At 39.2% G+C, this 20,900-nt stretch overlaps 1 protein-coding gene across 1 annotated transcript in view; it reads left to right on the top strand.

The window, feature by feature from the left end:
• Positions 1 to 7,607, top strand: part of LOC130069838 (cytochrome P450 2B15-like) — a 31,742-nt gene extending 24,135 nt beyond the window's left edge. The window contains exons 8-9 of the mRNA XM_056233980.1: positions 6,570 to 6,711; positions 7,316 to 7,607. Of these exons, the coding sequence (XP_056089955.1) occupies positions 6,570 to 6,711; positions 7,316 to 7,503 (330 nt within the window). The 3' untranslated portion in view covers positions 7,504 to 7,607. The remainder of the gene's footprint in view (positions 1 to 6,569; positions 6,712 to 7,315) is intronic.
• The last annotated feature ends 13,293 nt before the right edge of the window (positions 7,608 to 20,900 follow it).

Raw genomic sequence — 20,900 nt, 5'->3', positions numbered from 1 at the left:
GGAATTCACCACCAAGGTAGACGAAAACATACAGGCTTTAGAGGTGTGCTTTGGGTCACCACGCCACATCGAAGCACTCTGCGGACACCGTTGCATCGCAACAGAGTGTTCGACGGGGAACCCCAGAGTACCCTTTCACCGCGACCTCATCAAGGGCAGAGAAGGCGGAGGAGGTCGCTGAGCTATCACGGGAAGACAACGGGGACTTCCAGGAGCTCGTGACCTCCTCATGCACTTCCAGGAAGAAAGGAACTAAGGGGGTGCGCCGACGAGAGTCAGCGCGTGCAGCCCCCAAGAACCAATCATCCAACCACGAGCGTTCAGGAGAGGGTGGAGAGTACCACGCTAACCTGACACTCGTGGCGGCCCGGGAAAGCATAGCTGTTAGTTCCGGGTCGGACTCGGAAAATGCCCCGACCCCGGGGGACGCAGCTTATCCGAATCGTCATCCACAGAAAATACCAGCTCACCTTGTGATGCGGCGATCGGCATCGCCTCATCATCTGGAGCCCCGAATTTCTACTTTGGCTCTCAACGAAGGCGGTCACATTTTCTTCCCCTCCTCTCCCTCACCTCCCCTGCTTTGCTCCTCTCGTCTCGTTTAGTCTACTGTCTTGTACTTTGGAGAGCAGTGCAGAGAGAGTCTCTCAAACTAAGAAATTATGGATTTGATCAACTGGTCTCTCAACGCAATTGACAGCATCTTCTCGACGAGAAGCTTGGGTTCGGGGGAACCTGACTGCCCTGCCGGAACGTTCGCAGCTGGCTACACGATGGACGCGTGGGAGAGGTGGCGGGTCGTGTGTCTGGCGGCTCTTTCCGTGGAGGACATTTGAAGATATCTACCTATTCGGAACCATGATAACAGGTTTTCTGCTGATTGGATCAGGCATTGCCCTGGTTTATCAAGGAATTAAGGAGACGGTGACAGCTGTTCAAAGCTCCACAAGGCTGCCCGTCATGATTGAAGCGGTGGGCAGAGCTGTCAGCACTCAGACTGTGACTATGAACCACAATATGGATAACATCATGGAGAAGCTCACAGCTTTGCAAAGGCAAATGGATCGTTTCGGAGACCAAAATGGACCAGGAGCTGTGTAAATCGGAATGCGGCTACTCGTCCCAAGACCAAACAATCCCAATCTTATCTGCTTTCGGCCTCCCTCATCCAGCAGTGGCCTTGGCCAAGGCTGCTGGTGGAACAACAACTCCCCCGGAAGAGCACTGCAGCGAGCCGCTCTTGCGTTCCTTCCCCCACTCCCCACAGACACCTGCTGATTGTTGACTCTGTCTGGGACCTGATCAGAGTTGTCTCCATTGCAACTTGCTGTGTATCGCTATGACAATCCTGCGGACTTGAGCCACCTAGATTATGATACCAGGTGTAGCGACTCTCCAGGCCTACACATACACAAACTCTTACATATATACACATATGCAATCACCCAAACCCCACCCCCCATCCCTCGCCTTCAACGCTTTGTACCACCAGTCTGACAGACGGGTCTGTGACCAGCGCCGAGAATGGCTGCAGGAGCGAACGGCTGCCTGCCTGTGCTGGGTTACCTCCATCCCCTACTCCCCTCCCCTGTTGCAAGTCTTGTGTGTTCATGTTGTAGACTGTACTGATTATGTGCTAATGTTGCTGAGGTGTTTTTTTACTGTTCCCAAACTTTTCTCCTCACAGGAGCATAGTCTGGGGGTTGCCTTTTTTTTTTCTCCTCACCTCTCCTCATGTTATGCTGTATTTTCTTCCTCAATGCTCTGTCTTCCTGTCCTGTCTACCCCCTTGTCATATTGTATGTCTGTATGGACAGGTTGATGGCTAATTTCGCTGGTACTTGTGACTAGTGACTATAAAGGCTACTACTACTACTGCGGCTGCACTCGAGGTGCTCGGGGCTGTTGCGCTGGTGAGGGGGGGTGTGGCCCGAGGATGCATCGTTGGTGCTTTTTTGTTCCACACCGTAACCCTCAGATCACCCTGGCCACCAGCCAAAGTGTCGCCTCTCGTGGAGGGGACAGATTGGGGTGTGGCAGAGGGGACTCTACCTTTAATAAGGTCACAGAGTCTCGATCTCAGCGCAGCGATGGTCATGTTCCTGCAGTGAGAACATGACTCATCCATGAAAGCTGCCTTTGCGTGTTCTAAGCACAAACACGCAAGACAGCGATCATGCCCATCAGATAATGAGACGGAATGACCGCACCCAGAAATACACGGGCGAAACATCTTGGAAAAAGACGTGCCCGTGCAAGCTCTTTTGTGAAAGGACGCTCAGCAGCCTGTTCTGAAGCGGCCAGAGAGAAACAAGTCAAGTCAAGTCATCTTCATTTATATAGCGCTTTTAACAATGGATTGTTTCAAAGCAGCTTTACAGAGATAAACATGTAATTTAAGGTAACAGATTGTTTTAGCGTTATAGCGGTTCTTGAATAATGTTATTTCCAGCTAAAGTTAATTTTGATTGATTCACCTCCGTCGAAATGATCAGACTTTAAACGCGAACCTGTGATTTAACGCTGATGGCATTCACATGCTCATTCAGAATTGATTCTATAGTTATGTGCTTTCGAAAATGTGAGCAGCTTTGTAATTCCATACAACCCATGCCTAAACAAACTACTTGTCTTGCCTATAAATTTGATACAGAATTTTGTTTTATTTTATCACTTCGGGGTACGCGAGCCGAAATTCACAACGCTTTATCTGTAGAGCGGGAAAGGGATCCTCCATAGGGAGAGGATAGTGGATACTTCAGCACTGCATTGTCATCGGGTCCAGGCGGATCTCCTTCGTCAGATCTGGATACGGCCTAGATCCGGCAGGCTGCGGGAAAACCTCGGGATAAACAAAGACACTAATATTAGCGTAGATGCCATTCTTCTTATGATGTAGCGAGTACATCAAGATTTAAGGGAAGTGTTCCCAGTTCCGGCTGTCCTAATCTATGCAGCCTAACATTGAATTATAGAAGTCTATAATGTATTATGTGTATGCTAGGTCAAAGAGATGTGTTTTTAGTCTAGCTTTGAACTGACAGAGTGTGTCTGCTTCCCGGACAATGCTAGGAAGACTGTTCCAAAGTTTTGGTGCTAAATAGGAAAAGGATCTACCGCCAGCAGTCGATTTAGATATTCTGTATTATCAACTGGCCGGAATTTTGAGATCGCAATAGACGTGAAGGACTATAATGCGTTAAGAGCTCGCTCAAGTACTGCGGAGCTAAACCATTTAGTGCTTTGTAGGTAATCAACAATATTTTAAAATTTATACGATGTTTAATAGGGAGCCAATGCAGTGTTGACAGAACCGGGCTAATATGGTCATATTTCCTGGTTCTGGTAAGAACTCGAGCTGCGGCGTTTTGAACTAGCTGTAGTTTATTTATTAAGCGTGCAGGGCAACCACCCAGTAGAGCATTACAATAATCTAGCCTTGAGGTCATGAACGCATGAACTAATTGTTCCGCATTTCCCAATGAGAGCATATGGCGTATTTTAGATATATTTTTAAGATGGAAAAATGCAGTTTTACAGATACTAGACACGTGGCTTTCAAACGAAAGGTTGGTATCAAAGAGCACACCCAGGTTCCTAACCGACGACGAAGACTTGACAGAGCAGCCATCAAGTGTTAGACAGTATTCTAGGTTATTACGTGTGGAAGTTTTTTGTCCAATAATTAGAATCTCTGTCTTTTCAGAATTTAGTAGTAGGAAATTACTAATCATCCAATTTTTTATATCAGCTATGCATTCCGTTAATTTTGTGAATTGGTAAGTTTCGTTGGGTTATGAAGAAATATACAGCTGAGTATCATCGGCGTAACAGTGAAAGCTAACTCCATGTTTCCTAATGATATCTCCTAATGGTAGCATGTACAGAGTGAACAGCAGCGGTCCTAGTACTGAGCCTTGTGGTACACTACACTGAACTCTTGACCAATAAAACATCTCTTCATTTACTGCTACAAACTGATAACGGTCAGATAAATATAATTGAAACCATGCTAGTGCAATTCCCGTAATGCCAACATAATTTTCGAGTCTATTTTAAAGGGGTCATATAATGCCATTTTTGTACAAGCTAATATGATTCTTTAGGGTCTAAATTAAAAGTTTGTAATATACTTTAATTAAAAATTCTCATTAGTATTGTAAGAAAACACTTATTTTACCTGGTCAAAAACAGCTCTGTTTTCAGCACGCCGTTTCAGTGCATATGACTTTAAATGATAATGAGCTTTGCTCACCCCGCCTCTCTGTTCTGCGCATACACCGTTTGTAACACAATAACACAATATCCATAACGCGTTGTTCATTATAAACGTGGGATTATGAATTATATTGAGAACGTTGTACATAGAAAACATGCTGTAATGTACCCTGAGTGTAAACCGACGCATTCATCGTGAAGCGTGCAGCTGGCGATTTGCAAAGATTAATATAAATATTAATATAAAGATTAATAAAACGTTACACTCACTTTAGTTCTTCTGAAGGTTCAGCAGGAAGACGAATAGGTTCCGATCCTTTATTCAGGTGCAGCTTCTCAGCAAAACCAGCTTTACACTGATCCTCGTTTATAAAGCAGTCCACTGAGAAATGATTCGGCAAACATGAGAGCATTGACGTTGCTCGTGGGGAATATTCCCTTCGAAAACAAACTCAGCCACTGCGTCTTCAGCGGTTCGGATTTAGGAACATTAAAATGACTGCTGTGTTCGTTATTGCACCCAAGAACAGAACACCACAATCGCTTAGACGCCATTCTGCTCATAGACAGTGCTCCAGCATATCAACAATGACCGCGCCAATCCGCGCGGACTATGATTGACAGGACGAGCGAGGGCGGGTCTGTGTTGAATCACTGCTGTCAATCAACAATCGCGGGAGGGGCGTCCGTTTTATTGACGTCACAAAAACGAACGGCTCAATTTGAGGCAGGGGAAAACATATAAGGAGATTAAAACAAAAACACTGGATGGAATTTTATCATTATATGATGGTTGTGTACAGGCACTGCCAACACACATTTCAGTACAATCAACTTGTAAAAGTGCATGTACCATTATATGACCCCTTTAAAAGAATGTTGTGGTCGATAGTGGCAAATGCAGCACTAAGATCGAGTAGCACTAATAGAGAGATACAACCACGATCGGATAAGAGCAAAGCATTTGTGACTCTAGCTGTCTCAGTACTATGATACGGTTTAAATCCTGATTGAAAATGATCACAGATACCATTTCTTTCTAAAAAGGAACATAGTTGTGAATATGCTGCCTTTTCTAGTATCTTTGACAGAAAAGGTAGATTTCGAGATCAGCTTGTAATTGACTAATTTTGTAGGATCAAGTTGCGTTTTTTTAACAAGCAGTTTTATCATAGCCAGCTTAAAAGTTTTTGGTACGTATCCTAATGACAAAGATGAATTAATGATATTAAGAAGAGGATCTATGACCTCTGGAAGCATCTCTTTCAATAGTTTAGTCGGTATAGGGTCTAACATACATGTTGTCGATATAGATGATTTAACGAATTTATAAAATTAACCCTCTCCTATAGCAATGAATGAATCGAATTTTTCGTCAGTGAGACTACACTGTAATTTTTTCCCTGATAAAACATCTGGGCTTGAAGCTTTATTTTTCGTTAGTTTAGCCACGGATTCAATGAAATACCTAGGGTTTTGTTTATTTTCTTCTAATAGGATTGAAAAATTGTTTTTGTATTCTATTGTCCATTTGCGCTTGTTCCTGTTGCGTGTGCTCAAACTGGCAACCCGTGTGAGCGCCGTCCAGTCTGAGCAGGTGACGGGAGAACCGACGATCTTCAATATTTTGAATTTGACTGCAGAAGCTATTTCGCCAACTAGTTGTCATTCTTACATACTGCACCATTAATACTAGGCCTAATACACAATGGACCACTATGTTTGTTGACAAATTACATTGCACTAAGCAAGTAGTTGCGTTGTCATGAAACCTGTAAAAAATTGTCCAAGTTACATTTAAATCCAAAAATAAAAACAAACATTTTGTTTAAAGAAAATATATTTTTAAGGAGACATTAAGATTTGTTTTCCATGCATTATGTCATTATTTTAGTGGCAATTAAGCATATTGGTATTTTTCAGTTTCAGCACATTCCCCTCAAAAGTTCTGTGCACGGCCCTGCTGGTGATTGGTTTGTAATGGTTATAAGCTAATCATATGTTATACAAGTTCTTCTGTGTTAAGCACTTTTCAGTAAGTCTAGATTATTTGATCATGTGATGTGTACATGATCTTTGACCTGAGCTTCCTTCATCTGCACTTTCCTGCACATTTCATGTCAAAATACCCTTTTTACCAATACTGAGGCCATTACATAACACATTTCCATCACATGTCCAATCAATTAAATGAATCTTATATAAATATTTATGTAATCTCATGTTAGAGCAATAAGCCAGTGTAAATTATGACTGTTTACATTATGAAACATGGTACAATAGGAGGTTAAAAATGCCCCTGGGTTTTGTGAAAAGTTGTTATTTAACTCTGATGAACTTTCCTCATACAGGGAACTATGATCCTAACAAACTTAGCAGCAATTTTCAGCAATAAGGAGCACTGGAAGCATCCCGACTCCTTCAACCCAGAGAATTTCCTGGATGAGAACGGACATTTCAGCAAGCCAGAGTGTTTCATCCCGTTCTCACTGGGTGAGTCAGGCATTTCTGATATTAATAAACACAAAGGTTACTGGACTAATATTACACGCAAATAAATATTTAGGCCTAAATATAAGATTTATGTATTTTGCATAATAAAATGTACATCCATTTTGGATTACAGTTTTAGCATAAGCAAAAGAATATGTGATGTATTTTTGTCATTCATACACATAAATGAAACGGGTAAGGTTTCTGTAGTACTTACTTATAATCTGAATGTTTTAAATGCACAATAACCAGGTTTATATAGTTATCATCAATTAATCCAATTTGTTTGAGTCTCACACAACTGAAAATTGCTTGTTCCACAGCGAGTCATATGCATGTTCATACTTTGACTAAATAAATGTAATTATTTTCGTAATGATTTATAAAATGATTTAAATTGAATCAATTACATGCATAAATGATGCCATGTATTTCTGAGTGTGGAAATATTTAATTTATGTATGACTAACAAATATGCATCACATTAATTTGACCAGTTTGTTTAGTTAAAGCTCTGTAATCTAAATGGATGGAAGTTTTATTTGCAACTCAAATGCATAAATCTTGAAATTTAGGCCTAAATATTTATGTGCTGGTTTATCAGGTCCGAGGGTCTGTCTTGGTGAGACGCTGGCGAGGACGGAGCTCTTCCTGTACATCACGTCTCTCCTACAGCGGATTCATTTCTCCTGGCCAGATCCACAGCCTCTGGACATGGATGGGATCATGGGTGTTTTCCACCTTCCTCAGACCTTCAACATCATCTGCTGCAGCAGAGATACTAAAGAGTGACCATCAGTAACCCGAAATGTATCAGACTGACATCATCATACAAGAAATATTCCATAAACAAGAATGGTCATTTGCAGTTTCATGGTGGCAAAAAGTTTAAAAAATTTAAGAACAGTTTTTTACATTTTATTTTATTTTGGGTGCATGTGTTTTATTTTATAATAAAATGTATACACATGTAGTTTTATCTAATTTGTATAGTGAAATGCTTTTACTACAAATAAAAAAAGAGAATGAAGCATTACTTTCAAGTCTAAAGTGAATACAGTATATTTTCATGTTTATGCAATGTTTAATTCTAAATTAGTAGCAATGCAAATGTGTCTTGGTTAATAATCAATGTTCCAAATCAGAGGTCCAATGTTGGACTGATTTTACACATGCTTTATAACACAATCATGCAGTTTGTCAATCAAAGGATACTCGATGACACCCTGAGAGATTCAGGCTGTAGGAGTGAAGAGGACATCTTGGCTCTGAAGCAAAAACATATCTGCATTTTTCCAGCGTCCTTCCTTATATACCCACAAGGTGGGGCGGAGCTACGCTATGCAAATTCCGTAGACCGATGATATTTCTTTGCCATTGGCTCGTTTTTTAATATAGGTTATTGGCTTCTAAGTGAAACCCCCATTTCGTCGTCACTCGACGTAACTCGGAGTGGCTACGAAAGGGATCTAATGCCATGCTTCCTAATGATATCTCCTAAGGGTAGCATGTACAGAGTGAACAGCAACGGTCCTAGTACTGAGCCTTGTGGTACACCATACTGAACTCTTGACCAATAAAACATCTCTTAATTTACTGCTACAAACTGATAACGGTCAGATAAATATAATTGAAACCATGCTAGTGCAATTCCCGTAATGCCAACATAATTTTCGAGTCTATTTTAAAAGAATGTTGTGGTCGATAGTGTCAAATGCAGCACTAAGATCGAGTAGCACTAATAGAGAGATACAACCACGATCGGATAAGAGCAAAGCATTTGTGACTCTAATGAGAGCTGTCTCAGTACTATGATACGGTTTAAATCCTGATTGAAAATGATCACAGATACCATTTCTTTCTAAAAAGGAACATAGTTGTGAATATGCTGCCTTTTCTAGTATCTTTGAAAGAAAAGGTAGATTTCGAGATCGGCTTGTAATTGACTAATTTTGTAGGATCAAGTTGCGTTTTTTTAACAAGCAGTTTAATCATAGCCAGCTTAAAAGTTTTTGGTACGTATCCTAATGACAAAGATGAATTAATGATATTAAGAAGAGGATCTATGACCTCTGGAAGCATCTCTTTCAATAGTTTAGTCGGTATAGGGTCTAACATACACGTTGTCGATTTAGATGATTTAACGAATTTATAAAATTCACCCTCTCCTATAGCAATGAATTAATCGAATTTTTCGTCAGTGAGACTACACTGTAATTTTTTCCCTGATATAACATCTGGGCTTGAAGCTTTATTTTTCGTTAGTTTAGCCACGGATTCAATGAAATACCTAGGGTTTTGTTTATTTTCTTCTAATAGGATTGAAAAATTGTTTTTGTATTCTATTGTCCATTTGCGCTTGTTCCTGTTGCGTGTGCTCAAACTGGCAACCCGTGTGAGCGCCGTCCAGTCTGAGCAGGTGACGGGAGAACCGACGATCTTCAATATTTTGAATTTGACTGCAGAAGCTATTTCGCCAAGTAGTTGTCATTCTTCCATACTGCACCATTAATACTAGGCCTAATACACAATGGACCACTATGTTTGTTGACAAATTACATTGCACTAAGCAAGTTGCGTTGTCATGAAACCTGTAAAAAATTGTCCAAGTTACATTTAAATCCCCCCCCCCCCCCAAAAAAAAAATTTGTTTAAAGAAAATATATTTTTAAGGAGACATTAAGATTTGTTTTCCATGAATTTGCATTATGTCATTATTTTAATGGCAATTAAGCATATTGGTATTTTTCAGTTTCAGCACATTCCCCTCAAAAGTTCTGTGCACGGCCCTGCTGGTGATTGGTTTGTAATGATTATAAGCTAATCATATGTTATACAAGTTCTTCTGTGTTAAGCACTTTTCAGTAAGTCTAGATTATTTGATCATGTGATGTGTACATGATCTTTGACCTGGGCTTCCTTCATCTGCACTTTCCTGCACATTTCATGTCAAAATACCCTTTTTACCAATACTGAGGCCATAACATAACACATTTCCATCACATGTCCAATCAATTGAATGAATCTTATATAAATATTTATGTAATCTCATGTTAGAGCAATAAGCCAGTGTAAATTATGACTGTTTACATTATGAAACATGGTACAATATAGGAGGTTAAAAATTCCCCTGGGTTTTGTGAAAAGGGTTATTTAACTCTGATGAACTTTCCTCATACAGGGAACTATGATCCTAACAAACTTAGCAGCAATTTTCAGCAATAAGGAGCACTGGAAGCATCCCGACTCCTTTAACCCAGAGAATTTCCTGGATGAGAACGGACATTTCAGCAAGCCGGAGTGTTTCATCCCGTTCTCACTGGGTGAGTCAGGCATTTCTGATATTAATAAACACAAAGGTTACTGGACTAATATTACACGCAAATAAATATTTAGGCCTAAATATAAGATTTATGTATTTTGCATATAAAATGTACATCCATTTTGGATTACAGTTTTAGCATAAGCTAAATCTTGAAATTTAGGCCTAAATATTTATGTGCTGGTTTATCAGGTCCGAGGGTCTGTCTTGGTGAGACGCTGGCGAGGACGGAGCTCTTCCTGTACATCACGTCTCTCCTACAGCGGATTCATTTCTCCTGGCCAGATCCACAGCCTCTGGACATGGATGGGATCATGGGTGTTTTCCACCTTCCTCAGACCTTCAACATCATCTGCTGCAGCAGAGATACTAAAGAGTGACCATCAGTAACCCGAAATGTATCAGACTGACATCATCACACAAGAAATATTCAAATCGCATTCTCATCCCAAGGCGTCATAAACGGACACTTTTGACATTTCGTCTAAATCCAACGCACATGGCACCCTTTAGCGTCAATATAGTTATGGGTAGGTTTAGGTCTGGGGTAGGGTTAGGGTTAGACCACTAGGAGGCGCCTTCTGGCCCATATATATCTGCATCTCATATTGACGCTAAAGGGTGCCATGTGCGTTGGATTTAGACGAAATGTCAAAAGCGTCAGTTTATGACGCCTTGGGATGAGAACGGGCTCAAATATTCCATAAACAAGAATGGTCAATTTTAGCTTCATGGTGGCAAAAAGTTTTAAACATTTAAGCACAGTTTTTTAAATTTATTTTATTTTGGGTGCATGCGTTTTATTTTATAATAAAATGTATACACATGTAGTTTTATCTAATTTGTTTAGTTAAATGCTTTTACTACAAATAAAAAAAAAGAGAATGAAGCATTACTTTCAATTCTAAAGTGAGTGAGTACAGTATCTTTTCATTTTCCCTTTCATTGAATTAGTAGCAATGCAAATGTGTCTTGGTTAATAATCAATGTTCCAAATCAGAGCTCCAATGTTGGACTGATTTTACACATGCTTTATGACACAATCATGCAGATTGTCAACCTACAGCGTTAAAAACCACGTAGCTCCTCGTTCCCTCTTCAAGGAACCAAAGTAACAGTCGTCACTGAGTCGTTAATGTCATGAAAACAAGAAATTATTTTTTAAATTATATTTATATCGATCTGTCCATCCACTGCAATATTTGTTTTCATGACAATTAAGCACATTAGTAATAAAAGTAGGATTCATTTTCTTCATACAAAATATAATTTCTTTTTTTTTCCTTTTAGATTTTTGGGTGAAACATGGCGTCTGTTTTTATTCGGATTACTCATCTTTCATTTAAAAGCCCTTTTTACAGGGTCAAAATTAATACTTTCTAGAGTGGTTATTAAGGATGACTGTAATGCTGTAGTATGTGCATAGATTTAAGAAAAGGGTCAAGAGGTTTATAGTTCCTTCAGCTGCTGCAGAGCTGAGGCGAGGTGAACTTTGCCCTCTCGCTGAGTGTTACGTGTGATTTCATTGATCTTCAGTGGACTCAGATTCAGATCAAAGATGAGGCTGTAGTTCAGTATCAGACGTTTGGCTTGACCTCTGTCCACATAACCTGAAAAAGTGTTTAAAACATCATTTCGGCTTAGAAAAAACTACTTCTTAGTCCATCACAGTTTTAAATAGCTTTAAAGAGGCAATATCATATCCTTTCACAAGTCTTGATTTTGTTTTTGGGCTCCAAAACAGGTTTTAATTCTTGAATGTTTAAAACACATTATTTTTCTCATATTTTACATTGTTGCAGTTCCTCTCTTCGCAGTCTGTCAGTAACACTGCTTAATTCCTGTCTATGAAGCCCCTCCTTCTTAATTGGTTGGCTGGACCAGTGTGTTGTGATTGGTCAATTTCAAGGGAATAATCGACAATTGTGGTTTTTGTCATAATTGTAAAGCCCTACACTGATAAATTTCAGCTTGATCTGTATATCGAACAAGACTAGTCTTTGGATTGATCTCTTTTAACTCAATTTGACACAATTTAAATGAGTCCACCCCCCAAGATTTTGGTTATAAACATGAACCCCGTCTGAAAGGCAAAGGGGAAGGTGTTGCTGTAATTTATAGTAATATTTTCAGAATTACTAAGAAGTCTAGTTTCAAATATTTTTTTTTTTTTTTTTTTTTTTATTAAACCTTTATTTAACCAGGGAAATAAACACATTGAGATAAATATCTCATTTACAAGTGCGCCCTGGCCAAAATAGCAGCACATAATATACATAACTACATAAAACAGATTTCACAACACACACATATATAAAAATAAAACAAGATTAAACGTTAAGAGCAAGTGCAGACAGATTTGAATAATTTGTTTAAATGTAACTTGAACACATGTACTGAAATAAGTTCATCAAGTTTCAATGAACTTTGGATCTCATTCCAAGCAGCTGATGCACTATAAATAAAAGCAGTTTTTCCAAACTCTGTTTTCATTAAAGGAACATTTAACAGAATATATCTACTTGAACGTAGATTATACCCTTGACTATTAAAAGTTAATAAGCTATTGATATATTGAGGAAGCTGGCCGACTAATGCCTTGTATACAAGTATGAGCCAGTGTTTGTACCTTCTTATGTGAAGTGAAGGCCAACCTACCATTTCATACAGTGCACAGTGGTGAGTGTGATATTTTGTGCAAGTTATAAATCTTAGAGCAGAGTGATAAACAGAATCTACTGATTGTAAGAGAGCTTTAGTGGTATTTCTGTAAAAAACATCTCCATAATCTAAGATAGGTAAAAAGGTAGATTCCACCAACTTTCTCTTGGCTGACTGTGAGAAACATGCACTGTTCCGAAAATAAAAGCCCAGCTGTAACCTTAACTTAGACAACAGTTGTTTAACATGTAACTTAAATGATAAGTCCTCTTCCAACACAAACCCTAGGTATTTATAAGAGGAGACCAATTCTATAGAGTTACCCTGCAAAGTGTAAATAGGTGGTGGAGAAGAATCAGTCTTATGTTTCCTAGAAAAGACCATGTATTTTGTTTTCTTATCATTTAGGACTAATTTTAAAGAAGATAGGTTACGCTGAACTAATTCAAATGCTTCCTGCAACTTTAAAATGCAATTTTCAATAGAAGATGCAAAACAATATAAAATGGTATCATCGGCATATAAATGGATACTTGTATCTGATAGATTATCACCAAGGTTGTTAATATATAATGTAAACAACAGGGGACCCAAAATGGACCCCTGTGGCACACCAGATTCAATGGTGAGCTTATCAGAAAGAGACCCCTTAATTTGCACTTTTTGACACCTATTCTTTAAATAATTCCTGACCCAGCCTAATGCGGTTTCAGAGAGACCGATACAATGTAAACGCAACAAAAGGATATCATGATTGACCGTATCAAAAGCTTTAGTCAAATCAATAAACATTGCAGCACATGATCTTCCAGTATCTAGGGCGCAGGTAATGTCATTTAAGACTTTCATAGTAGCAGTTACTGTACTATGATTTTTTCTAAAACCGGACTGAAACCTAGATAAAATACTATTGTGTTATCGCGGCCTTTTACTCTGAAAGTCCTAACTGGTGCGTGCCTATTCACAATCTTCAAGAACAAGGTGTGAAAATACTGCCATGCAATGGACACATCAGGTATTAAAAACAATCTGTCCCAGTCAGATGTAAACAATTCATGTAAAAAACCCTGAATATCAAACAATTTAAAGTTTCTTTTAGTAATAATTCTAGATTTGACTTTGGGAATTTTACAATTTCTTATAACCGCTATAGTGCAATGATCACTGACATCATCAGGAAAGACCCCTGTATAGGTGTATTTATGGGGTTTATTTGTTAGTATAAGATCTATTAAAGTGGACTTACTTGGGTTCTTATAATTCGGCCGTGTTGTTGATTCAATGAGTTGAGTGAGGTTCACAGAATCACAATATGCTTTGAACTGATCTGAATGTGAAGTCAGCCAATTCCAATTCAAATCACCCAATAATACAAGATCTTTAGAAAGTATGTCGTTTAGGACAGCTGACAGTGAGGTGAGAGCATCACTGATGGCTGCTGGTGGTCTATAACAACCTACAATACATAAATGACAATCCTTTCCATATTCCAGGTCGATGGCCAGTAATTCAAACTGTTTAGGGAAAGAGACTGATTTAAGAACAGTTGCATGATAGTTCGATTTAATGTACATTGCAACTCCACCCCCTTTACTTTTACGATCAACTCGATACACATTATACCCTTCTAATGCAATGTCATGGTTTGAAATAGATTTTTTAAGCCACGTCTCAGAGATAACCAAAACATCTGCTTTAGTCGTCTTAGCCCATATATGTAATTGATCTAGTTTTGGCAACAGACTACGAACATTTAGATGTACCATTTTAAGGCCTGATCTATTTGAAAAATCTAGAGGAGTTGAAACTAATCCCGCTGGACCAGGATTTGGATTTATACCGGCCAGCAAAAGCAGCAACATTATCAAATATCGCTGCCTTACATTTTTAGATGTAATACTACATTGATCATTTCGAGAGTCCGATACAGAGATCTTAGGGATAAAAGCAAAGAAAAGTAAGTTCTTTGTCCTTGTGTCCATTTGCGTAGAATTAATAACAGCCCGGAATATAAAAGTAGTGTCCGTACATTTGGAGGGAAGAAACATATGGAAACGCGACAGATACATCGCTTTTTCTTCCGTTTTTGTTTGTGTGTCCCATAGTCCAAGCATGAAGATTACCATGCAGAAAAGCAACATCTTCATATTATCAGCGTTTGAAATCAGAAACGTTCAGACTAAATCCGAGGCAAAAATTAAGCTCGCTCGAGCAGCTCCACAACCCCGACAAAAGGGCAAAGGGCAGAGCGATATTGTGGAGGATATGAGTCTTATTTACGGGCAATCAGCAGCTGGAGAGTTTAAATTAGGCAAGAAACATCACCGACCTTGACTGCTATAATCCCCACCGGCAAGATGATCTATGAAATCGGGGGTTCTTCAAGTAGCTGCCGTTCCTTTCCGCGCTGTTGTTCAACGCCGATGCTTTCCAAAGCAACAACGTGACGATAAGATGTCAAGCCGTAACCATGCAACAAGTAAGCACGCTTATAGCGCAACAGCCAACTGTCCGATTTGCCGTAGTTTACCGCAACCGCTTCCCAAAGCGAAAGCGAAAGCGAGGTGGATGACGACCCGGGGTAGAGCAAAGTCCAACAGGTAAGCACGCTTCAGCCCGAAGCAGATTATAGATGGCTCAAAATCCGTTTCAAGAGATCTGACTTAATCCGGACTCAATTCAAGAAAGAGACCGAAATTTTTATACGCTTTCTTGGAATAAAACTCTCAACATCTAAACAAAACAAAAGAAGACTGTAGATCAGCAGATCAGACAAGACAAACACAGTGCCGCCATCTTGGATTGACTTGGATCGATTATCATTGTTTAAAGTGTTGGTGCTTAATGTAACAATATCTAGTGTAAATGATAAATCACGTTTTAGATTTGTGCTGGCTACTGTATACAGGCCAACAGGGCACAATGCAGACTTTATCAAAGAATTTGCTGACTTTCTATCAGAGTTAGTACTGGCTGCAGATAAAGTCCTAATTGTTGGTGATTTTAATATACATGTAGATAACGAAAAAGATGCATTGGAATTGGTATTTAAATACATTCTTAACTCTATTGGAGTTAGACAACAAGTGTCAGGACCTAATCATACTCTAGATCTAATATTATCACATGGAATATATGTTAATGCCGTTGAATTTCTGCAGCAGAGCGATGACATCTCAGATCATTATCTAGTCTTGTCTAAACTTCATTTAGCCAAGGCTGCAAAGCTGACTCCGTGTTACAAATGTTAGACCTATCACTTCTGCCACTAAAGATTCCTTTATTAATAATCTTCCTGATCAGTTTCATTAGCATCCCAGATAGCTTTGAATATTGTGACAGAAACTTTTAAATCTCTCTTTTCCAGCACTTTAGACATAGTTGCTCCTTTTGTGCTTAAAGAAGATTAAATAAAATTAAAGAAAATAGTCCAACACCGTGGTACAACGAGCACACTCAGGCCCTTAAGCGAGAAGCCAGAAAAATGAAGCGCAACAAGAAGAAAACAAACTAGAGGTATTTCGCATTTCATGGAAAGAGAGCACGATTGCATACAAAGATTCCTTAAAAGCTGCTAGATCTGCTTATTTTTCAACCCAATTAGAAGAAAATAAACAAAACCCTACATATTTCATTGAAACAGTGGCTAAACTAACGAAAAATAAAGCTTCAAGCCCAGACGTTTCCAAGCAACACAGCAGTAATGACTTTATGAACTTCTTTACTTATAATTTTCTCCCTGATATTATCAATCTTGTAACTATGCAACCATCTACTACAGTATTGCATCAGGCAGTGCATTGTAGACTCCCTGATGAAAAATTCGATTCATTCATTGCTATAGGAGAGGATGAATTTTCTAAATTTGTTAAATGACAACGACAACATGTATGTTAGACTCTATACCGACTAAGCTACTGAAAGAGATGGTTCCAGAGGTCATAGATCCTCTTCTTAATATCATTACGTACCAAAAACTTTTGAGCTGGCTATGATTAAACCACTTTTTTAAAAAACGCAACTTGATCCTACAGAATTAGTCAATTATAGGCCGATCTCGAATCTACCTTTTCTGTCAAAGATACTAGAAAAGGCAGTATCTTCACAACTAAGTTCCTTTTTAGAAAGAAATGGTATCTGCAAGGATTTTCAATCAGGATTTAGATCGTATCATAGTTCTGAGACAGCTCTCATTAGAGTCACAAATTATTTGCTCTTATCCAATAGTGGTTGTATCTCTCTACTTGTGTTATTCGATCTTAGTGCTGCATTTGACACTATCAACCACAACATTCTTTTAAACAGACTCAAATTATGTTGGCATTATGGGAATTGCACTAGCAGGGTTTAAATTACACTTATCTGACCGTTATCAGTTTGTAGCAGTAAATGAAGAGATGTCTTATCGGTCAAAAGTTCAGTATGGTGTACCACAAGTCTCAGTACTAGGACCGTTGCTGTTTACTCTGTACATGCTAACCTTAGGAGATATCATTACGAAGCATGGCATTAGTTTTCACTGTTATGCTGATGATACTCAGCTCTATATTTCTTCACGCCCTGATGAAACTTACCAAATTATATAAAAAAAAACTGGATGACAAGCAATTTCCTATTACTTCATTCTGAAAAAACCCCAGAGATTCTAATTATTGGACAAAAAACGTCCTCACGTAATAATCTAGAATACTGTCTAACACTTGATGGTTGCTCTGTCAAGTCATCGTTTAGGAACCTGGGTGTGCACTTTGATACCAATCTTTCATTTGAAAGTCACGTGTCATCTGTAAAATCGCATTTTTTCGTCTTAAAAACATATCTAAATTACGTCATATGCTCTCAATTACAACTGAATAACAATCTGCAGAACAATTAGTTCATGCATTCATGACATCAAGGCTAGATTATTGTAATGCTCTACTGGGTGGTTGCCCTGCACGTTTAATAAATAAACTACAGCTGGTCCAAAATGCAGCCGCTAGAGTTCTTACCAGAACCAGGAAGAATATGACCATATTAGCCCGGTTATGTCAACACTGCATTGGCTCCCTATTAAATAAGGGTGTCACGATTTCGATTTTAAATCGAAATCAACCGAAATTAATTCACAATCTCGAACTTCGAATTAAAAAATGGAATCGTCGATGCTGCCACGCCCCCATGTCACGTCCGGTCGGCGTGCCAAGCGGGAAAAAACACGCGTGTTGAAAAGCTGCGAGTCTATGGTCAACCTCCTCTAACTTAGCTACAGGCATTCAAAAGATAGCATAACTGCAGATGCAGGAGACCCATCGACAGAACTTGAACCCCCTCCTCTTTCATTGAAGTCGCAGGTGTGGAAGTTTTTTGGATTTCCAGTGAGTTATGTTGACAACGTTCGCGCTTTAAAAAAATCCACAGTTTACTTTGCAGACATCCCAAGTCTTGCGGAAGTTCCGTGAGTCGCCCGCATATTGATAGCGGCTCGGATGCCCGCAAATTAGTTCAAATCTCCCGGAATCTAGAGTGAGCGAGCAAGAGCGCGCATGCGAGACAGAAAAAAACTGTGCTCCAAACCGTATAGCGCGCGCACGGCAGAGAGTGAGAGAACATACGTATGTGCCTTATGAAGCGCATGTAAGACAGAGAGCATCCTGATTGGCCGGTTTCGGCTTTAAAAAAAATAAATGTAAAAATCGAGAATCGAAACGTGACCTTAAAATCGAAAATTTAATTGAATCGAGGATTTGGAGAATCGTGACCCTACTATTAAACATTGTATACATTTTAAAATATTGCTGATTACTTACAAAGCACTAAATGGTTTTGCTCCCTAGTACTTGAGAGAGCTCTTAACGCATTATAGTCCTCGTGAAGGACCAGCGCCTGGACACGACAACAACGCAGTCCTGAAGTGTCAACTAGTCTCTCGCCTGTGAAGGCCTCCCTCACTTTACCTCTGAACAGATAAAACATTGTCTGGATAATTCCGGTTCGCGTGGATACGCAGACACGACAACATTTATGTATTATACATTTTTAAGACTAGACAAGTAGTTTGTTAAGGGTTGATTTGTGAAGGACTACACGCCTGCAAACATATATATTCAAACACGCATACCTATGAACTGAACACGTGATGCGCATGTGCGCGCCGGCTGCGTTTTCGCGTGTTTGCGCTTTTGAGGATTGCGCAGAGATACCGGATTATCTTTTGCACCTTCGAACCAATTTCAGGGAGTTCGTTCTCGAGACACCTGGCACTGTTTTGTGCGGATGGGCAAGCGTGTTAGAGTTTTTCTGTTAGAACGGTGTCATGTTAGCTGCCCCTAAGTTAATAACTAATGATCTTCGCAATGGAAGTGAATCAATCAAAACTAACTTTAGCTGAACAATAACTTTATCCTAATGCTTAAAAAAATCTGTTACGGTAATTTCTAGTATGACTGTAAAGCTGCTTTGAAACAATCCATACTGTTAAAAGCGCTTTTTAAAATGGTGACTTGATTTGACTTTGTACAAACTACTTAATTTCTCTGTGTTGAAAGAAAATTTGCTCATAAAGTAAACTTAATCATGGCATTTCTCTAGAATTCTCTCTAGACAAATTTTCATGCAATGTAATACTGAATTAAACCACACTTTCAAAGTGTATGCTTTACTTAGAAACATTTAAGTAAATAACACAATAGATAATGATATACTTACTCAATAAAAGTATAATGAGTATTACTCAATACTCAAATTTTGAACACAAAGACCTCAATACTTGGTACACAATACACAATGACGGTAACATTTGATGGATCGTTTTTGAGTATGAATGTCATTTTGAGTAGAAAATGAGCTCCAGATGTCTCAAAACGGCAAGTTACTAAACCTAACAACAAAAGCAATGATAACAGTGTAAATAGACCTGGAAAACAGCGAAAAATCAACCTTATTATTTATTCATGCCCCAGTGCCTAATGGAAACACCAGTATCACAAAAGTTGAGTAGGTTTTACTTAATGTTATAACGTTGATATTTACTCTTTGATTTCTACAAGCTTGAATTGAGAACTAATATAAAATTTATTATTTTTTTTATTATTCTTGCCCAAACTAAATTTTTCACGTAGAAATTACATTTGTTTTTTCTGTAGTATTTAGTTCACAACAGATTTTTTTTTTCAGTATAAATAGCAGCACGTCTTACTTGCTCACAAAAGCGTGTCTTGAATGTATTTGCAGTAGCGAGTCCCACACTTGCTTTGCAGCAGTAGCAACAACAGCCGCAGTAATAACAGCAAAACCACCGCAATAACAGCAGCAATAACAACAGCAGCAGCAGCAGCAGTGTAGCAAATCAATTAGCAAATCAATTCTACCAAGACCAAACATATCAACAATGCCATATCCATTACCATGCCATCACAGAGTTGCCATGACAGAAAGCCTTTTATTCGTCAGGTAAAAATGTATCACGCCTGTGTCGCAGGACAAGGCTGAGAGCCGTGAGACCGCCGCAAGGCCGGTGCCGTGATTACTATTGAGCGGCGCACCCGTCTCATATCTCTTACAGAGGAGCAGAAGCATAAAAGAAGCGACGACAGTGAAGGACGAGAGAGGTTAGGCCTGGATTTATGTTGTGTTTTATTTTGTTACTGTATATGTGACAGCGGTCGTCTGTGAGGGGCTGCTGTCTTTTCTTTATGTAATGAGGCGGAGTGAGGATCCATCTGTAGTTTATTGATAGTCAAATTCACAAGCAGTATAAGATACAGTTGCAACCGCATTAACAGGAACAGGCAGAGGTCAGGGTAGGCAGCAAACATGCAGACTCCAAAGACGGACAGAGTTCAGGGCAGGCAGCAAACAAACAGAGTCCAAAAGGCAGTCAAAGGTCAGGGCAGGCAGCAAACAAACAGAATACGAAAAACAATCCAAGTCAAATACGGGAAAAATACTATAAACGGGAATCAATGCTCAGAAATGTTCACCGGGGCAAAACAAGACTTCGAACTGATACTGTGTAAGTGGTGTGCTTAAGTAGTGTGTGTGTATAATGAACTACAGGTGTGTGTGTGTAATCAGTCCCAGGAATGAGGGCCTATGGGAGATGAAGTCCAAATGAGAAACGGGCAGTATTCAGGTGATATCTCCCTCTGGTGGTGCGAAGGAGGTGGTGCGGAGGGTTCACTTGAAACACTTTCATTCTGTATTTGTTCATTTATTTTGTTCTTAA

The sequence above is a fragment of the Rhinichthys klamathensis genome, unplaced genomic scaffold (genome assembly GCF_029890125.1).
Source record: "Rhinichthys klamathensis goyatoka isolate OS25496 unplaced genomic scaffold, OSU_Roscu_1.1 h1tg000386l_1, whole genome shotgun sequence".
In the NCBI taxonomy this organism is placed as follows: Eukaryota; Metazoa; Chordata; class Actinopteri; order Cypriniformes; family Leuciscidae; genus Rhinichthys; species Rhinichthys klamathensis.
The sequence above is the reverse complement of the archived record's forward strand: the minus strand, read 5'-3'. Positions and strand labels throughout refer to the sequence as shown.